This window comes from Myxocyprinus asiaticus, chromosome 16 (genome assembly GCF_019703515.2).
Source record: "Myxocyprinus asiaticus isolate MX2 ecotype Aquarium Trade chromosome 16, UBuf_Myxa_2, whole genome shotgun sequence".
In the NCBI taxonomy this organism is placed as follows: Eukaryota; Metazoa; Chordata; class Actinopteri; order Cypriniformes; family Catostomidae; genus Myxocyprinus; species Myxocyprinus asiaticus.
The window spans coordinates 33,205,953-33,225,855 of NC_059359.1; the positions used below are offsets into that span (position 1 = coordinate 33,205,953).

General features: G+C 36.3%; 1 protein-coding gene across 1 annotated transcript; it reads right to left on the reverse strand.

Moving 5' to 3' along the window:
• Positions 1-1,926: 1,926 nt before the first annotated feature.
• LOC127453741 (tumor necrosis factor receptor superfamily member 1A-like) lies at positions 1,927-17,652 on the reverse strand. The gene is made up of 10 exons (XM_051720393.1): positions 17,484-17,652; positions 16,512-16,629; positions 14,748-14,874; positions 14,428-14,556; positions 13,952-14,101; positions 13,758-13,839; positions 11,491-11,573; positions 6,888-7,048; positions 5,259-5,376; positions 1,927-3,709 (listed from the first exon to the last, which is right to left on the reverse strand). Exons 2-10 carry the CDS (start codon positions 16,569-16,571, stop codon positions 3,408-3,410), a joined length of 1,212 nt encoding a protein of 403 aa, XP_051576353.1. The 5' UTR covers positions 16,572-16,629; positions 17,484-17,652; the 3' UTR covers positions 1,927-3,407.
• Positions 17,653-19,903: the final 2,251 nt, after the last annotated feature.

Below are 19,903 nucleotides of genomic sequence, written 5' to 3' on the forward strand. Positions count from 1 at the left end.
TAGGGCTTTCTGATGTGATTTGACAGCAAACCAGCCATCTGATCACAGGTATATGACAACATGTAAAGTTTTAGTTGTTTAGGTAGGGATTTTAGGTTTGTGGTTTTGCCTCACATTGAAAAACATTTCCATTGTACAAATGGTGTGGGATAAGTTACTGTATGTGATAACGTTCAGTACTGTACCTAGAGTTCGGGGTTTGTTAAATCCTATGTTCAAAATATCAGCAATACAGCAGTAGTGGTAGTAGTAGTGGTGCTTGACTTAGCAAATATACTGTACGCTCCTATTTCCACTAGTGCTAATCAGATTATTTAGAAACAACACTTTTTACTTACATTTGCTTAAGAGAGAAGCTGAGAGAGTATATTAATCATTCTCTTAAACAGTTGTTTTATGTGTGATTATAAGTTTAGAGAGAGAGGGCCTGAGAAATATCAGGTGGGAAATAATTCAGTGGTATAGAAATCCAGAAAAGCAACATTGCATGAGATCATAACAAGCATGCATCAGTGTAAACACAAAGACATACAGTAATTACACAACAACCTTCATCAAAGGAAGGTACGACTGGGTGGTGCTTGCCTAATAATTAAGGGTCTGCTAACAAAACTGCTGTAGGTTTAGTGCTGCTGAATGAGGAAGTGTTGACAATTCTGCTGTTTTACTAATGAAACTGTTCCAGCGATTAGTTTATTCTAAACTGGAAATAACTGAGTGAAAAAGCAAACAATACAAATACAATAATAAAAAAATAAAAAATAAATATCTGGTTCATATTGAAATTTTTCATGGTGGAAAGAACAAAAATCAAATGTTCATTTGTGCATGATTATATGAGTGGACTCTAAAAGCAGAAATCCACTGGTTTTGTTGTTGAGTGTTAAAGTAGGTTTTAAGCAAATAGAATACTTCTAAACTTATCATGAGTTGTTAATGCACCAACATTACACATATTTCCAAAGAGATACACAATTAAATCAAAGCATGAAACCCATGTCCCTTTGTTTTTGTTTTTTTTTGCATTCCTGTTTCTAGGTAATAATTCTTTAAAGAGATCCAAATGTTTTGTTATCTAGAGAGCTGCCGAAGGACAGTAAGCCAAATATATGTGTAATAACTAAAAACAAACAGCCTTTTCAGCTTTAGAGAAGCATAGATCATTTTTAAAGATGGTTGCCAAAACAGATTATCAACAACATATTTTAACTCTGAAAATAAGAAAATTATAAATTAATCTTAACAGCATTGAAGAGGCAATCTGTATTTACAATCTGTGCCCAAATCATCTTAATTGTTCACATAATGTATGGATTTGAACTTTAATGCCTTTGATTATATTCTTTGAAGCACCACATTAAAAGCCCATGTAAAGCCTGTGGAATAATACACAGTACATACACAACTATACAAAAGTGTGGCTTTAGACAGCTCTTGCAGCGAAATTATTTATGAGCAGACGGAAACATTATTGGGTGAATCTCATGAAAACTGCTAAGAATATGTCTAGGTTATATCTCACCCCACATTCAATGCACAAGAAAAAAAAAAAAAAAAATAAAAAATAATAATATATATATATATATATATATATTTAGCATATTTTAGGGCATTCATAATTTTTTTTGCAATGTTTTTGCATTTTCATGCACAGCCCCCCATTACCATAATGAAAAAATATTATCTCATTGTAATTACTGAACTGAGAAAAAAATAATTATATATTATATAAAATATAAATTTTCTATACATCATGGTAATATTATATTTTCTTTAATTTATGTTGATTGTTTTTAAAATCTTTAGATAAGCCTACTTTTTTACAGTAATTTACAGTACTACATGACAGTATTGAGAATCTAATGTAATTCATCTAAAACCGCCATTGAAAATAATGGGAATGACAAAAAACCCAAAAGTGAAATATCCAGATGCATTACGGTAATGAATTTCTTTATTCAAAATATAATTTCTTTTTTTATTATTATTATTATTTACCCTATTATATTCAAAATACAATATTTGGCTTCTCCATTACACATATGAGTAACATTTGTAGAAACTTGCAAGAGTTAGACATCCATTCATACAATCAAAACTAAAACTACACATCACCACCCTCATTCAGATATATAAACTATTACAGCCCTCATAGAAAAGACTTAATAATGCATCAAAGCATAACACAGATCTATGCTATGTTCATTCAAAAAAAAGAAAGCCAAGGAACATTTTTAGTGTGAAATCTCTGAGGCATGGTACTTAGTGGAAGTTTAAAAGAATAGTTCACCTCAAAATTAAAATGTAGTAAATGACTTTCTTTCATCTGGGAAACAAAAAATGATCCCGTCCTTTCTTTTCTTTTTTTACAATGGCAGTGGATAGTGATTCCGTTTTCAAGCATCAAAAGAATGCATAACTATAATGAAAATAGTCCATGCGAACTTGCTTTGAGCGAGTAAGTGAGTGTCTCTCATGAACATGTGATTATGTTAAATAGATAGTTCACCCAAAAATTTAAATTCGCTCATCATTTACTCATCTGCTCTATAGGTCCATACAATGCAAGTGAATGGTGACCAGAACTCCAAAAGCTCTTAAAAGGAAATAATGTCAGCATAAAAGTAATCCATAAGACTCCAGTGGTTTCATCCACGTCTTCTGAAGCAATCCAGTTGGTTTTGGGTGTGAACAGACCAAAATGTAACTCTTTTTTCACTGTACATCTTGCCATTGCAGTCTCTAGGCGCGATCATGATTTCAAGCTCAGTTACACTTCACAGTTACACAGTGTAAACGAGCTTGAAATCATGATTGCTAAGGAGACTGCTGTCAAGATGTACAGTGAAAAAGGAGTCACAATTTGGTCTTATCCCAGATATAGATTTAACCACTGGAGTTGTATGGATTACTTTTATGCTGACTTTATCTGCTTCTTGGAGCTTCAAAGGTCTGATCACCATTCACTTGCATTGTATGGATCCACAGAGCTGAAATATTCTTCTAAAATGTTTGTGTTCAGCAGAAGAAAGCATGAGGGTGAGTAAATGATGAGAGAATTTTAATTTTGGGGGAACTATTCCTTTAAGATTTTCAGTGAATAATGACTTGTCTGGTTTTTTCTCATCAAAATTGTATGTACGCCTTCTGAATACTAATATGCCACATGAGTCACATGGACTACTTTTATGATCCTTTTGGGTCCTTTTTGAAGCTTGAAAGTGGAATCACATTGCCATTGTATTGAAAAGAGGGACAACGATATTCTTTATAATTTTCCTTTTCCTTTTAAGGACATGAGGATGAGTAAATTCTGACATTTTTTTTTTTTTTTTTTTGTGGGGGGGGATAAACTATCCCCTTAATATATCTTTTAATGCCCTTTTCTCCATTCACCTTCAATGGCCTCAGGATGAACAACTTCTGTCCCGTGAAAGAAACTTGTTTTCAATGCTATCTGCACAGCCAGCTAAATACATGGTTTTCAGTGTGTCTATTAACATCTGGATGAGGAGACATGACACAACGTTGTTCTCTCCACTCCCACTGTCACTCCAAACCTTCAGCATCTGGTACTGGGCATCTTTAAAGGATCGGTGGTCTTGTTCTGCCCTTTCAATTTCCTGCTCAGAAACACCAAGTCGCCTTACAAGTTCTTTAAATCGTCCAACAGGGACCTCGTCCAACACAAAGTAGGAGAACTCGTGAGCTTAAAGAGTGAAAGTCAGAGAGAGAAACAGGGAGAGACAAATAGCAAACATGAAATAATCAGCATGTATCATTAAAACAGTAAAAAATAAATAAAAAAAATACAGCTTGGTCTCATGAGAAAAATATGACTATGCATTCGTTCTGATGTAGTTTACAAATGAGCCTTTAAAAAAAAGTTAAAAAGGCAATAATATTTCCAAATAGATTCTTCTATCAGATTTACAAACAAAGACCATCAATATGAATGCATTTTTTACCAAACCTAACCCCAAATCCTAAGCTTATACCAAACCCTACCTCTTGCTTAATTTTTTAATTAATTTTCAATCAAAAATTAAACCTCAGAGGAGACCACAGCAATTTTTAGATGCATTTAAGTCATTTACAGTGCATTCAAGGTTCATTCTGTCAATTTGTGTGTTCCCTGGGAGTCGAACCCTTGACTTTGGCATTGCGAGCTAAAGGGAGTAGAGTTACAGGGTAACCTGTCAGTTGTACATCCAAATACGTATTTGCATTGGAATAGTTAACGCCAAACTAAAACTGTATACATATCTGCTCACCCTCAGGTTGTGCTTTTCCATACAACTTATGCATGATACTCCAAGTGTTCTTAAGTAATATAACAGCTTTGTGCGAGAAACAAACCAAAATGTAAGCCTTTATTAGCTAATAACCTTCCCCTTTAATCTTGATTATTCTCAATGGGTGGAATGTACTGTATGCAGTGGTATGTTTGTGGTTTTTGAAAAAACTTATGCATATTTAAGTTTTTCTCATGAGATCAAGTAGGAAATATACACAATGCAATGCATTAGGGATGTCAAAAGTACTAGTACTTCGGTACCAAGTCTATACTGAAATACAAAAATCTAATGATGATAGCAGTCTTTCTGCTGTATCTGTTCTACCGAGCACTGACTCATTCCGGAAGGGCTGTCTGGCTGACACCTACTTTCGAATGCTAACGTGTATTTTCACCTATGATCTGTGAAGAGTGTTCACGCCTTAATGCAACTGAGCGCATCAATTATCAAATGTGCTTCTTGGTTAAAATGCCATTTTGGTGAGTTATATTATATAAAACACAGTCACTTTGTCCTATATGTGTGCAAAAAGGTCAAAATATAAGATCTGTGCATTAGGCCTTGCAGTATAAATGCAATCTAATAGACCTTCCATCATTTGTTATTTTTTTTGTTCTTTATACTGACTGTTTATTTCAGCAGTTGCTAGAAACATTTAAAGCAATGTTTATTTAACTGAGAAACACTTGACAGCTATATGACAATTTTTTTTTATTATAATTAAATAATTTATCATTTTTTTAACAATAATTAATTGTTATATTTTAAAACTTTAAGATTTATATTCATTTTTAACCATATAAATAAAGGATTGTGTTCCATAGCATATTTGCTTTTGCAGTGGTATTAAATCTGGTTTTGTGAACTGTGAAATGTCCCTGATATTGTGACAACCCTACAATGCAAGGCAACAAACCTCCAGAGATTTGTGCACAGAAACAAATACACACACAAACATACTTTTGATCTCTCTTGGGATGCAGTCTGGAAGTTCTCTGCATTGTTTCATTTCACACGGCTGGTTTGTGAATGGGACGCTTTCCTCCAGTCTGTCTGGTGGCAATGCGACAATCCTCAGCTGTGGAGAACATTCATAAAATGTAACATTTCAGAAAAAAAGTGCAAAAAACAGCACAATAATCCCAACAACATCAATCGATTAACATGTAACATAACATTAAATTATCATGAAATGGTAAATAAATGCTCTGGAATGAGGGTTTTCAATCACTGAGATGTGAAGGAACTGCATGGGGTTCATGGACTGATAAACATATAGAAATGTCTTATATATATATATATATATATATATATATATAAGTTTTTGTAGTTAATCGTGATTAATCACATATTTTGAATGTGATGAACATTGACTCAGTATACTTATTTTCCTGTCAAAATGCATTTATTTCCATCTTAGGAAAGAAAACAAAACAATATAATGCTTTATTAACATTTCCCAAACAAAGCCTTCCACAGTATAAAGATAGAAATGCGCTTAAATATCACCAATTCAAGTAACATTAAACATTTCCCAAAGTCTAAGTGAGAGTTTGACTAATTGAAAGAACTAGTCCACACATAGGTTGCATATTCATTGCAATGGGTATTAAATCTCTTAAACTCTCCTCATACACAATATTAATCTGCCTGTAGACTGTGGCTATCTGCTTTTTTACACCAATCGTGAAGCTGCGTTCATGATTCGCATCAGGGCGGCAAAGCCAATGTCAAGCGTTGATTTGAACTCGACATGAAAAGTGCTTGCAGACAAAAACGTCTCATTCTGCATTTTGGCCATAGTTTACACTTGATGTGCTTCTGTGGTAATTAAAATGGCTGAAATAGGCTGAAAAATACTTGATTTCTATCACAAGTTGTTTTGTACATCAAATAGCATTAAGAGCGATTTTCTCCATCATTTTGATCACTGACACGGATAAGTGCATCAGTGTAAAGACTCCAGGAGAACACAAAGGTTCCGCCCTTCCAACAAGTGTTTATGCTGGTTCATGCTTTAATAACAGTAAATAAATTAATAGCCATTAAGAAAAATGTACCCAGTCAACTTTTTACATTAATCGCATTAAAACATGTTAATATAGATCTATATAGATATATATCAAAATGTATTTGGAATTTGTTCTATAGCTTTATTTAAAATATACTGTCAAAAGAATAAATCTCTAATCTTATTTTGCATCATTAAAAAAGCATACAAATGTAAATATCTCTCTCTGTTGGTCAAAACAATGGCACAAGGACATCAGGACATGGCAAAGGATGTAAAGTCCAGCTTGTTAAATTAGAAACTAGGTAAACACTAGTCAAGCATGATGTCATAATGATTGTTAATGTTATTAAAGGAATATTACACAGTGGGTTGGCTGAGAGTCTGGTTGGGGGGTCCCTGGTTTAGAAAAAGTTGACAACCCCTGATCTAGAATATTAGTGTGAATTTATCATCAAACATGAATCATCTTCTATCAACAAGAACACTAATATTGTGTTTACCATCATGCGTGAATCATTTGCAATGAGAAAAAGGATAGTGTGGTGTTTTCGTCTTAGGTTAATCAAGCATTTTACCTTGTCTTCAAACTTTGCCTCAGGATCAGGTAATGACGTCTGGGATGACAAAGCCCGTTTTTTCTTTCTCCATAACCTGATGCCCTCATATATCATAAAGGCTCCCACTGCTAAAACCATGATACATGCGCAAACGGGGACCAGTATCTGAGGCACTGTGCCTGAAACATCAGTGTAATCAGAAACAAAAACAACAACATTAAAATAACTGGAAATGACTAGATTTGCCTCTGAAGTGACCTGTGATTGCCTGAAGACACGTGTTGTTTTTGGCCAAAGTGGAGACACACTGCTTAGTCATGGCAGGGCAAATTTAAACAAACATGATAAAACAGAGACTGTTATGACAAACTGAACGCTAGATGGGGACTTCCCGAGATTACTCATGCTTTCATAGACATTTCAGCCCTACACTGTGCAAAGTGGTAACCTGTAATTATTGCCATAAAGGAATAGTTCACCCAAAAATAAAAATTCTCTCATGATTTACTCACCTTTAAGCCATCCCAGCTGTGTATGTCTTTCCTTTTTCAGCAGAACCAAAAAGACGATTTTTATAAGCACATTTCAGCTCTGTATATCCATACAATGGAAGTGAATGGGTGCCAGCTGTTTGACGGTCCAACAGGCATATTTAGGCAGCATAAAAGCTTCTGAAGACATAAACTGATCGACTGGAGTCATGTGGATTACTTTTATGCTGCCTAAATATGACTTTTGGACTGTCAAACAGCTGGCACCCATTCACTTGCATTGGATGGATATACAGAGCTGAAATGTGCTTATAAAAAATCTTTTTGGTTCTGCTGAAGAAGGAAAGACATAAACATCTGGGATGGCTTAAAGGTGAGCCAATCATGAGAGAATTTTCATTTTTGGGTGTACTATTCCTTTAAGAAGCTATTGCTAGACCTTAAAATTAGTTTTGTTGGTGTAACCTAATGTAGTCAGGTTTATTTAGACATGTTAAATAATATTTTTGACTTGAAACAAACCAGTTAATTTAGATGTTACCAAATGAAGCATTTTTTCCAGCATGTCTCTTTGCTGATAGTATGCATTTCACACTGAAAAAAGGTTCACCTAAAAATGAGCTTCATGTGGTAACATCTAAATTAACTGGCTTTATTATCTGACATCACTGAATCCACCTGAATACATAAGGTTACACCAACAAAACTAACTTTTAAGGGATAGTTCACCCAAAAATGAAAACTGTCTCATCATTTACTTGCCTTCATGGCATCCCAGATGTGTATAACTTTCTTTCTTCTGATGAACAAAATTTAAGATTTTTAGAAGAACATCTCAGCTCTGTAGATCCTTTCAATGCAAGTGAATTGTAATCAGACTTTTGAAACTCCAAAAAGGAGATACAATCAGCATACAAGTAATCCATATGATTCCAGTGGTTAAATCAATGTCTTCTGAAACGATACAGTTGGTTTTGGGTAAGAACAGATCAAAATATAACTCCTTTTTCACTGTATATTTTGCAATTGCAGTCTCTAGGCACTAGGGTTGCTCCGTTACCAAAATTTTGGCTTCTGTACGATGCCAGCCCTGGTACCTCGGCATCGATACTAAATCGATACTTATGCAACAAATAAAAACCTCATATTTTTTATGAAATTACACAGAAAATGACGATTAAAAGAACTGCATAAAGTCTTCACAGATTCTGTGTTTTCCATTTAAATTTTTCTTGATTCCATATGAAATGTTTTATGATTAATACATGCAGCTTTAATCAAATTAAAATATAATAATTCATTATTATTATTTTTTGGTAAAATAATATGCTGCACAACAGAGCTTTACAGTATTGATGAAAACATTAATGAAAAAAAATCTGAAGGCAGAAAGCTGAATCACAACATGCTAATATTGAGTACACTTTTGTGATATTGCTTACAGATGATAATAATCATAACAATCATAATACAACTGTTTAATACTATACTACTGTTATTATGAGTATTACTGCAACTTTTTGAATAGTAAATTTTTATAAACTAGTTATATTTTTCTGTCTTCAATTTTCAGGCATAAATAGAGCTTTTATTTTAGCGGGACTTTTATTTTGACACGTTTGAGTTCTTTCTTTATTTGATGGGTTAGTTATATCAAACTTCCCATTAATGCTGTTATACTCCTGTCGTGACTCGTGAGCTAAAATCTCCGAGCTGCACCGGAGAAGGAGATTTGAGTGTTCACAACCTTTTATACACTAAACACACTGCATGAAAATCAAGCACCAGTAGGGTGTGTTGCATTTGTGTGTGTCCGCGCATTCATGCGTCTGTGTGTGTGAAGTATATAGAGCAGAGCGGCACCTGTCATTCATTCTGTAGCACGCAGCGAATGGGACTGTATATTATTTCTGCTGTTTAATGATCACACTTGGCCATATCGAAATTGTTAATGATTTCATCTCAAAACATTTACATCTCCTAAGATTTTGCTAATGACAATATACTGTAAAATGGTACAGAAATCAGCAACAAGATGATATCGCACCGTTTTAGTTTTTTTGGTATCGCAATATATCGTAGCTACCGTATACCGTGCAACCCTACTAGGCACAATCATGATTTCAAGCTCGATTATACTTCCTATTGCTTGAAGTATGCGCAGAGTGCTAGATGGCGTTATAGGACTGCAAAGACAAGATGTACAGCGAAAAAGGAGTTACATTTTGGTCTGTTCTTACCCAAAACCAACTGGATCGTTTCAGAAGACATTGATTAAACCACTGGAGTCATGAATTATGTTTATGCTGACTTTATCTGGTTTTTGGAGCTTCAAAGGCCTGATCACCATTCACTTGCATTGTATGGACCTACAGAGCTGAGATAGTCTTCTAGAAATCTTTGTTTGTATTCTGCAGAAGAAAGAAAGTCATACACATGGCATAAGGGTGAGTAAATGATGAGAGAATTTTCATATTTGGGTGAACTATCCCTTTAAAGGTAACAACTGAAGGTTACCACATTTTACAGTTTACATTCTGAAATTCTGAAGCCAAAGTATGTCGTGTTAAAATGCTGATTGCATGAACCCCCTTTCTAATGGATGTTAATTAGTGGTCGACTGATATATATCGCAAGGCCGATAATTAAAAAAGTCAAAATATCGGCAGATTTAATCGCATCGGATGATAAAATTTCCCGTTTTGTAAATTTTTTTCTTGAGGTTGCCGGAAATCACCTGCTTGCATGTGAAGCGACTGAGACATGTAAACAACCAGTCACGGTTCGTTTTGTTGATACGTGCCAACGTTTTACTACAATAATAGAGCGGTGTGCAACACAGTGTCATTTAAACGGTCCGCATATCAGAGCCGCGGCAGATGCGTTTGAGCTCATAATGTTAAAGTGCTCACCTGTTTCATTCTCCCTCTCTCTCCTCAACAGTTCCCTTTAACTATCTTGTCTAATGATAAAAAGGCAAATATCAATAAAACTAATATCATATACCAAGATATGCACATATCTCGTTTAAACAGATGTAATAAACCAACCTCACACAACTTCAGCAGATCCAGCGTCCTGTGGAGCGCTCATTTATTTACCTCTAAAGCACGTATTCTAACAGTCTACCCTCAACAGTTCCCTGTCACTTTTAACATTCTTTTCTAATGATAAAAGGCAAATATCAATAAAACTTCTATTATATACCATCTGCTAATAAGCAGATATCTTGTTTAAACAGATGTAATTCACGAACCTCACGAAAATCCAGCGTTTTCTTCACGTCGAGCGCTCATCTAATATCTTCCTCTGAAGCACATATTCTACCAGCCAGAATCAAAACTTCAGGATCAGGATCAAAAGTTCCTCTGATTCACAAATCATGACGACGATCCAAGCAGGTGATCCAGGCCGTTTAAACTGTCAGGTGGTTGCTGCTCGCACTGGATCTGCACGAGCACGTGAGTGTAACTTCAAGGCTGCATCCAAAACCAGGAAAATGCTGCCTCCAGAGGCTTTATATGGAGGTACGAAGAAAATAAGGTGCTTTTCAAACTGTTCGGAGACCAGTTTCCTTAAGAGTTCCATTCATTCAAAACAGCTGTCAGTTAAGCCAATAACTGATTAGGCAGCAAGGTAGCAAGTCAGCTGTCCACATTTTCAGATACAGCCCAAGGTAAAAGCATGTCACGTGTGCTATAAGTAAATGTCTTATTCGCTATGCACTGTATGTACAATTGGCTTGATATTTTTTGAGTAAATGCGATTGCTAACGTGGACATGCAAACCATGGTTGCTGGACTACTGTGTGTCCTAATATAATATATTAACATTTTCTTCATGTGCAAATAAATGACTCAAATTTGATGACTAAACAGAAATCTGAAGAAACTGCTATCTACCATTTAAAAAACAATATTATTTTTTTGTTTTGTGTGAAATTGAGTAAATATAGTGCTAAATAAGAGTTTATTATAATTTTTTAGCAATTTTATGTTTGTTATTTACTATATTAAATTGTGTGATATATCGGCATTGTATCGGCCTATCGGCCACCCTGCTCTCTGGATATCGGCATCGACCATTAAAAAACCCATATCAGTCGACCACTAATGTTAATCAGTACTTACTCGTAGAATCAGTTGGGCTGACAGATCTAACAGCATTACGTGGAGTGCTGGAGATGCACATGTGTTCACACCCCTTACGACATCTGCAAGGCATGAAGAACATATCATAACTTTATTTAGTTTTTGGTATCTAATGCTAATATATACAGGTGCATCTCAATAAATTAGAATGTCGTGGAAAAGTTCATTTATTTCAGTAATTCAACTCAAATTGTGAAACCCGTGTATTAAATAAATTCAATGCACACAGACTGAAGTAGTTTAAGTCTTTGGTTCTTTTAATTGTGATGATTTTGGCTCACATTTAACAAAAACCCACCAATTCACTATCTCAAAAAATTAGAATATGGTGACATGCCAATCAGCAAATCAACTCAAAACACCTGCAAAGGTTTCCTGAGCCTTCAAAATGGTCTCTCAGTTTGGTTCACTAGGCTACACAATCATGGGGAAGACTGCTGATCTGACAGTTGTCCAGAAGACAATCATTGACACCCTTCACAAGGAGGGTAAGCCACAAACATTCATTGCCAAAGAAGCCGGCTGTTCACAGAGTGCTGTATCCAAGCATGTTAACAGAAAGTTGAGTGGAAGGAAAAAGTGTTGAAGAAAAAGATGCACAACCAACCGAGAGAACCGCAGCCTTATGATTGTCCAGCAAAATCGATTCAAGAATTTGGGTGAACTTCACAAGGAATGGACTGAGGCTGGGGTCAAGGCATCAAGAGCCACCACACACAGACATGTCAAGGAATTTGGCTACAGTTGTCGTATTCCACTCCTGAACCACAGACAACGTCAGAGGCGTCTTACCTGGGCTAAGGAGAAGAAGAACTGGACTGTTGCCCAGTGGTCCAAAGTCCTCTTTTCAGATGAGAGCAAGTTTTGTATTTCATTTGGAAACCAAGGTCCTAGAGTCTGGAGGAAGGGTGGAGAAGCTCATAGCCCAAGTTGCTTGAAGTCCAGTGTTAAGTTTCCACAGTCTGTGATGATTTGGGGTGCAATGTCATCTGCTGGTGTTGGTCCATTGTGTTCTTTGAAAACCAAAGTCACTGCACTCGTTTACCAAGAAATTTTGGAGCACTTCATGCTTCCTTCTGCTGACCAGCTTTTTAAAGATGCTGATTTCATTTTCCAGCAGGATTTGGCACCTGCCCACACTGCCAAAATCACCAAAAGTTGGTTAAATGACCATGGTGTTGGTGTGCTTGACTGGCCAGCAAACTCACCAGACCTGAACCCCATAGAGAATCTATGGGGTATTGTCAAGAGGAAAATGAGAAACAAGAGACCAAAAAATGCAGATGAGCTGAAGGCCACTGTCAAAGAAACCTGGGCTTCCATACCACCACAGCAGTGCCACAAACTGATCACCTCCATGCCACGCCGAATTGAGGCAGTAATTAAAGCAAAAGGAGCCCCTACCAAGTATTGAGTACATATACAGTAAATGAACATACTTTCCAGAAGGCCAACAATTCACTAAAAATGTTTTTTTTATTGGTCTTATGATGTATTCTAATTTTTTGAGATAGTGAATTGGTGGGTTTTTGTTAAAAGTGAGCCAAAATCATTACAATTAAAAGAACCAAAGACTTAAACTACTTCAGTCTGTGTGCATTGAATTTATTTAATACACGGGTTTCACAATTTGAGTTGAATTACTGAAATAAATGAACTTTTCCACGACATTCTAATTTATTGAGATGCACCTGTATATATATATATATATATATTAAACGTGAAGTGTCTAATTTCTAGGCCACTAGAGTCAACAAATGGAATTGCAAAAATAATGACCGATTTCAGACAAGACCTGCTCCAAACTCACGCCACAATGCTACAATGTTTACACTTTTGGAGAATCAACCTACAAATGGCTAACTTATCTTTCTAATATCTTTTCTAATGTCTTTGCATATTAAGCTGGCAAAAGACTGTCATTGCTACAGTATAAGGGACCAACTTCAAGTGTTTAAAGGTCCATGTATTTGCAGGGAACACATCCTGTATAAAATTTACATTAAGATACTTATTTTATGTTACAAAACATTTGCAAACATTCTCACTATATAGAATTTGCATGTCTTAAATAGTGTTATTTATTTAGACTCTCAAAACTAGTTCAATCTAAAATTCCCAGGACAGCAAAGCTTGCAGGCTTGTTCATTTCTAAAAGCAGGTTAGTGCATTCATTAGCTTGTGGCTCCTCACTATAATGAGTAAAATGTCATCAGAGTACTGAAGAATAATGTAGTGAGACTTACTCAACACATGGTTTACAGGAGTTTTTGCTCATAGCGTAATGTTTTTCTTTGCATTCACACTTGGTATTATTTTCCCCAATACCTGATGAAAATGAAAACATTTACAAAATCTATTCTGCAATATGAACACATAATTAAAAAATAACTTATCTTAATTATATTATGCTTAAATGTATGATGCTTGAGGGACTTACATCCTCCAGTTATAGTCTGCCCATGTCCACAAACCCTACAGGGAACACATTCCCACGTCAAAGGGTCAATTATCTTCATGTAGTATCCAGACTTGCATCCACACACAGTATTGCTATTGCTCCTACATCGTGACTTCACCACTGCATGGGCTGTGAGTGACAGACACATAATAAAATAAGAAACAACAAAAACTAAAAAGGAGATGTTATGCAGAATGTTATTCTTAGTCACCATTCACTTTCAAATGAGGAAAAAAGATGCAATGAAAATAAATGGTGACTGAGGTTAACTTTCCGCCTAACATCTCTTTTTGTGTTCCATGGAAGTAAGAAAGTCAAGAGGTTTGGAACAACATGAAGGTGAGTAAATGATGACAGTATTTTCATTGTTAGATAATTTATCCTTTTTGTCTCCCACACATTAAAAAAAGGTTAGTAACAAGAAAAACATTTTTTTATATAAATAATAAAATTACGTTTTCTGCAGTGCCGACAAGTGAAACAATTTTCAAAATTGTTTGAATTCTCTCTGTATGTCCCATCCCCGCATTGAACACATGTGGACCTTGTGCCTGATTTAGGGCATACCTCTTTCAACTTAAACCCTAAGAAAACAAGTGTAAAGAAGGGGAAAGAGAAACATTGCTCAGTTTTCACTGGAAAATACACCCTGTTGCTACATCATCTGTGAGTATGGTGTTTTGCACACACTGCCACCATAACAGACAAAAACTTGCTGCTGATAACTATAACCTAAAGATTTGGTCACTATAATAGTAAATTAATTTTGTGATACCTGGATGACATTTATCACAGCAGAATCCTGCAGGATTCCAGTATTCACTGCTAGAACAATTTCTTTGCACAGCCCCGCCTCCACTGAATGCAGGATCTAATATTGCATATGATTGGCTGATTAGAACCTAGTGGGGAACACATGATCATTTGGGTTAGAAATGTCAGGGGATGTTCAGAATTACAAACTACCACACTACTCTTTCTATTTCTGCAGTAGTGTATGTAGTATGTGTACTGTGCACACTGCACAGTATGCACATTTTCTGTATGCATGGAATATCTGGATGACCTGCAACAAACTGTGCAGTATACAACAAAGCACAATGTATGGAATATTGTATCACTCAATACAATGCTCTCTACTTGACCTTCCATGTCCAATGTGACAAAAGAATCGGAAGAAATATCAGTCATGATTTTAAACAACTTCTTTTTTACTTGATCAGATTCTGTTTAATTTAGCATGCAATGTGATGAGGTCATTTGAAAATTGAAATGTTTATCATTGCATACTGCATACTGCTTTACATTCAATTTTAAATAAATAGTATGCAGTATAGCCTACAGTCTATACTGTACAGTATTCAGTTACTGAGTGTTCAATTCTGAGCATTCCCAATATAGAAAACAACACCCACCCATAGGGATTTCAAAAAACTCTTAAACAGTATTTACACTTGCAACGTTTCTACCATTTGGTCTTCGACGAAGACCAATTGGTCGAAACATTGCAAGTGTGAGCCAATAAAGTATTTTTGGAACAATAAATCAGTGTGGGAACACTTACCATTTTTTCTTTGTTGACTGCATTGTGTCTTGCACCTGTGTCCAACATAGGTTGGATGTGCATACCTTTTTTTCTTCATTTTTTTTTAAATAATAAACTACTCATCCTATGAAGAATTGCAAATGATGTATTTGAATCAAAATAACAAAACATTTTCACCTTAGATTATCATCATCAAGACTCAATTCGATTACGTCATTTGCAATGCTTCATGGGAGTGGCTGATCACTGCTGATCTCTTTTGCAGTTTTCATGGTAACAGCGACTTCACTGATTGGTGGATCTTTCTTCAGGTTTATGGGTAGTGTAGTTTTTCACCAGTAATTTGGCTATTAAAGGTGCATTCAGTAATTTTTTCCTCATTAAAAAAGTTTAACTCCTAAAGGCATGAATTGTAATTTTGCAATATTTGTATAAAATCATGAGCACTCACATTAAAATGAAGACTCCAGTCATATCAGTAACCTTTTAAAAGCTGTTTTATTCTACATGGAGAGGGTCTGCACATGGGGGCTGCCATGTTAGAATCACATGACCAGCCGAATACTAGTAGCTTAATCTCAGTAACCATCCTGTTCTTGGACACTTTCACTCATTGATTAAAGTAATCATGGCTGACAGTGAATACTAAATATCTACAATGACATCTGAAAATGAAAACTATTGATTCTGAATGATGCTGCATGTAAGTCCAAGATGACACAAAGACAAATTTACTGAGTGCACCTTTAAACATGATTTTGTATTGTTATCGTTAAAAATAAAATTCCTATATGAAGGGGAATGAAGGGGATGTTCTGGAACACATTACGTCACCAAAATTGATCAATCAAAATGCCACTTATAGTCAACTTCATGATGAAAAACTTAAAAATATAACCTTCTGCAGAAGTATTTGCCTTTAAGAAGTTTTTAAATAATAGTCTTTTAAAAATGACGTCTTGTTGAGTAAATGCTTTGCAAATGCTGTCTCACCAGCAATAAATTAGCGCTCTGCTGACATGTCCTCCAGTGCCTCGAGTTGTCGTGCTTCATGGCCGCTGTAGGGTGCGCTCAAGCAGTCCGTATCACTTCATCAAAAACACTGGCTAGACTGATTAGAAAGGAGGGGGAAGTGTGGAAGAGACAAGAGGGTTATTAATTTCTGTCTATGAACACAACATTATTCGACCAAGAAAAATGTGGAGTTTAGATGAACTTTGATTTTACTCAATGACCGTATGTACTGAATGTGTACTCCCAAAAACAAGTCTTGTGCTATATGAAGAATAATATTCTGAGTGTTTTACAGTTGGTTTCATGTCTCTATAGGTCAAACGGTCATTGAGTTTAATGGTATTAGAATATTACAAACATTTACACTACTATATTTAGTTGAAAACATATAGAATGTAAATTCCACAAACAGAGCCTTGTGTCATGAAAGGGATATTTTTAACAACATTTCATATTTGTTGTGATGTCATAATGTCAAATGGTTAAATTGTTTAATTGATTATAGGGCTAATAAAACTGATATGAAAAAAATATTTTTTTAAATTCAGCTTTGTGCTAGCAAAGAAAACCTATTCATGAATTTCTAAGTTGGTTTGGTTGAAAATGTGAGGCACAATCACGACAATAATTGGTATATTTATGTCAAATAGAAAACTAACTTAACCGCACTATCTTACAGTAACCTGTTGCGCAATAGTGCCTACATTAACGAGATCAAAACAAAACCACATATCGGGGCAAAACATTTTAAATACAGGTGTATTATTAATGCCAGTAGCGACCGCAGATAACTAGACCACAAAAGAAGGCAAAACTGCGTGACGTTACTGACATTTTCCCACCCTACGGCAGGCTACAACCTCTCTACGCCCACAGTTGAAAATGCCACATTAGAGATACAGATCAATGATTCCGCGCGGAGACTTTACAGACGAGAGTGTGTGAACTTACCTCTACTCATGGAGATCCAGCATCCTGCTTTATTTCTCTCCTGAAACTTTTTGTCATGCCAGATTAAGTCAAAAATATACAAAACCTTTTTTTTTTAACTAGGTGAAGTCGGCGAAGTATTGCTATCGTCCATTTCCTTGGAGAGTCATGAAAAGGGCAGTCTTTAACTGGAAATGTTATGCGTCACAACAATCCGCTCCTCCTCATGTGCCACTTTGATGCAGGAATTCGACCAATGGCAAACACCAGGATGAAACCGAAAGCCCTGATAGCTGGTGGTGCTTATAAATTTAACAATGATCGAGGTGCAGAGGTGCAAACCAGTATTTACTGTGGCACACAACACGACCCCTTGCAAAGTTGTACAATGTGGAGAATATAGGCTAGCCTTTATGCATGACAATCGAAACTCAACATTAAGGAACCTCCAGTCACATGAAAACCATGTATGATTCTAAATATACTTATATATATATATATATATAAGTATATATACAGCCTACATCTAATTTGTAGGATCCAGCCAATCATTAATCTTATAAAATAAATGCATGTCTCATGCTTGTTGTATTGTTGGATAACAAGTGCTGTATTCATCAAAACTCGTTTTTATTTAAGTTCTGTTTGTATTTATTTATTTCCAGATGGACTGTAATAAAGCTTTTAAACTGTTAACTGCTTAGTTGAGAAAGTTAGTAGACATTTTGGTTACAGCAGACAGAATGTTTTAGCTGCACTGAGGCAAATAAATAGCTTCCTCACCTCAGAAACCACATCCTGTCTCCACTTCCCCTGTGACCTGCCCTGTAACCATGGAGATTGTAAGAAAACCCACTGGTCGGTGCTGAGAATAATTAAAAACAAAACAACATATTATGTGTCTAATTTGGGCATCTTAAAATTGAAAAGACATTGACTGAGGGTATTCATGCAATTTGTATGTTATGGATTGGTGCCCTGTTGAGTGCTAATTAATCAGTGATTTTTGTTGAGCTATCTTTCATTTTTCTCTTATCTATGTGGTGGCAATGAAGAAGGCTACAGTGCATCCGGAAAGTATTCACAGCGCTTCACTTTTTCCACATTTTGTTATGTTACAGCCTTATTCCAAAATGGATTAAATTCATTATTTTCCTCAAAATTCTACAAACAATACCCCATAATGACAACATGAAAGAGGTTTGTTTGAAATCTTTGCAAATTTATAAAAAATAAATAAATAAATAAATAAATATATAATCACATGTACATAAGTATTCACAGCCTTTGCTCAATACTTTGTTGAAGCACCTTTGGCACCAATTACAGCCTCAAGTCTTTTTGAGTATGATGCTACAAGCTTGGCACACCTATTTTGGGGCAGTTTCTCCCATTCTTCTTTGCAGGACCTCTCAAGCTCCATCAGGTTGAATGGGGAGCGTCGGTGCACAGCCATTTTCAGATCTCTCCAGAGATGTTCAATCGGGTTCAAGTCTGGGCTCTGGCTGGGCCACTCAAGGACATTCACAGAGTTGTCCCGGAGCCACTCCTTTGTTATCTTGGCTGTGTGCTTAGGGTCGTTGTCCTGTTGGAAGATGAACCTTCGCCCCAGTCTGAGGTCCAGAGCGCTCTGGTGCAGGTTTTCATCAAGGATGTCTCTGTACATTGCTGCATTCATCTTTCCCTCGATCCTGACTAGTCTCCCAGTTCCTGCCGCTGAAAAACATCCCCACAGCATGATGCTGCCACCACCATGCTTCACTGTAGGGATGGTATTGGCCAGGTGATGAGTGGTGCCTGGTTTCCTCCAGACATAACGCTTGCCATTCAGGCCAAAGAGTTCAATCTTTGTTTCTCATGGTCTGAGAGTCCTTCAGGTGCCTTTTGGCAAACTCCGGGCGGGCTGTCATGTGCCTTTTACTGAGGAGTGGCTTCCATCTGGCCACTCTACCATACAGGCCTGATTGGTGGAGTGCTACAGAGATGGTTGTTCTTCTGGAAGGTTCTCCTCTCTCCACAGAGAAATGCTGGAGCTCTGTCAGAGTGATCATCGGGTTCTTAGTCACCTCCCTAACTAAGGCCCTTCTCCCCCGATCGCTCAGTTTGGCCAGGCGGCCAGCTCTAGGAAGAGTCCTGGTGGTTTCAAACTTCTTCCATTTACGAATGATGGAGGCCACTGTGCTCATTGGGACCTTCAATGCTGCAGAAATTTTTCTGTACCCTTCCCCAGATCTGTGCCTCGATACAATCCTGTCTCGGAGGTCTACAGACAATTCCTTGGACTTCATGGCTTGGTTTGTGCTCTGACATGCACTGTTAACTGTGGGACCTTATATAGACAGGTGTGTGCCTTTCCAAATCATGTCCAATCAACTGAATTTACCACAGGTGGACTGCAGTCAAGTTGTAGAAACATCTCAAGGATGATCAGTGGAAACAGG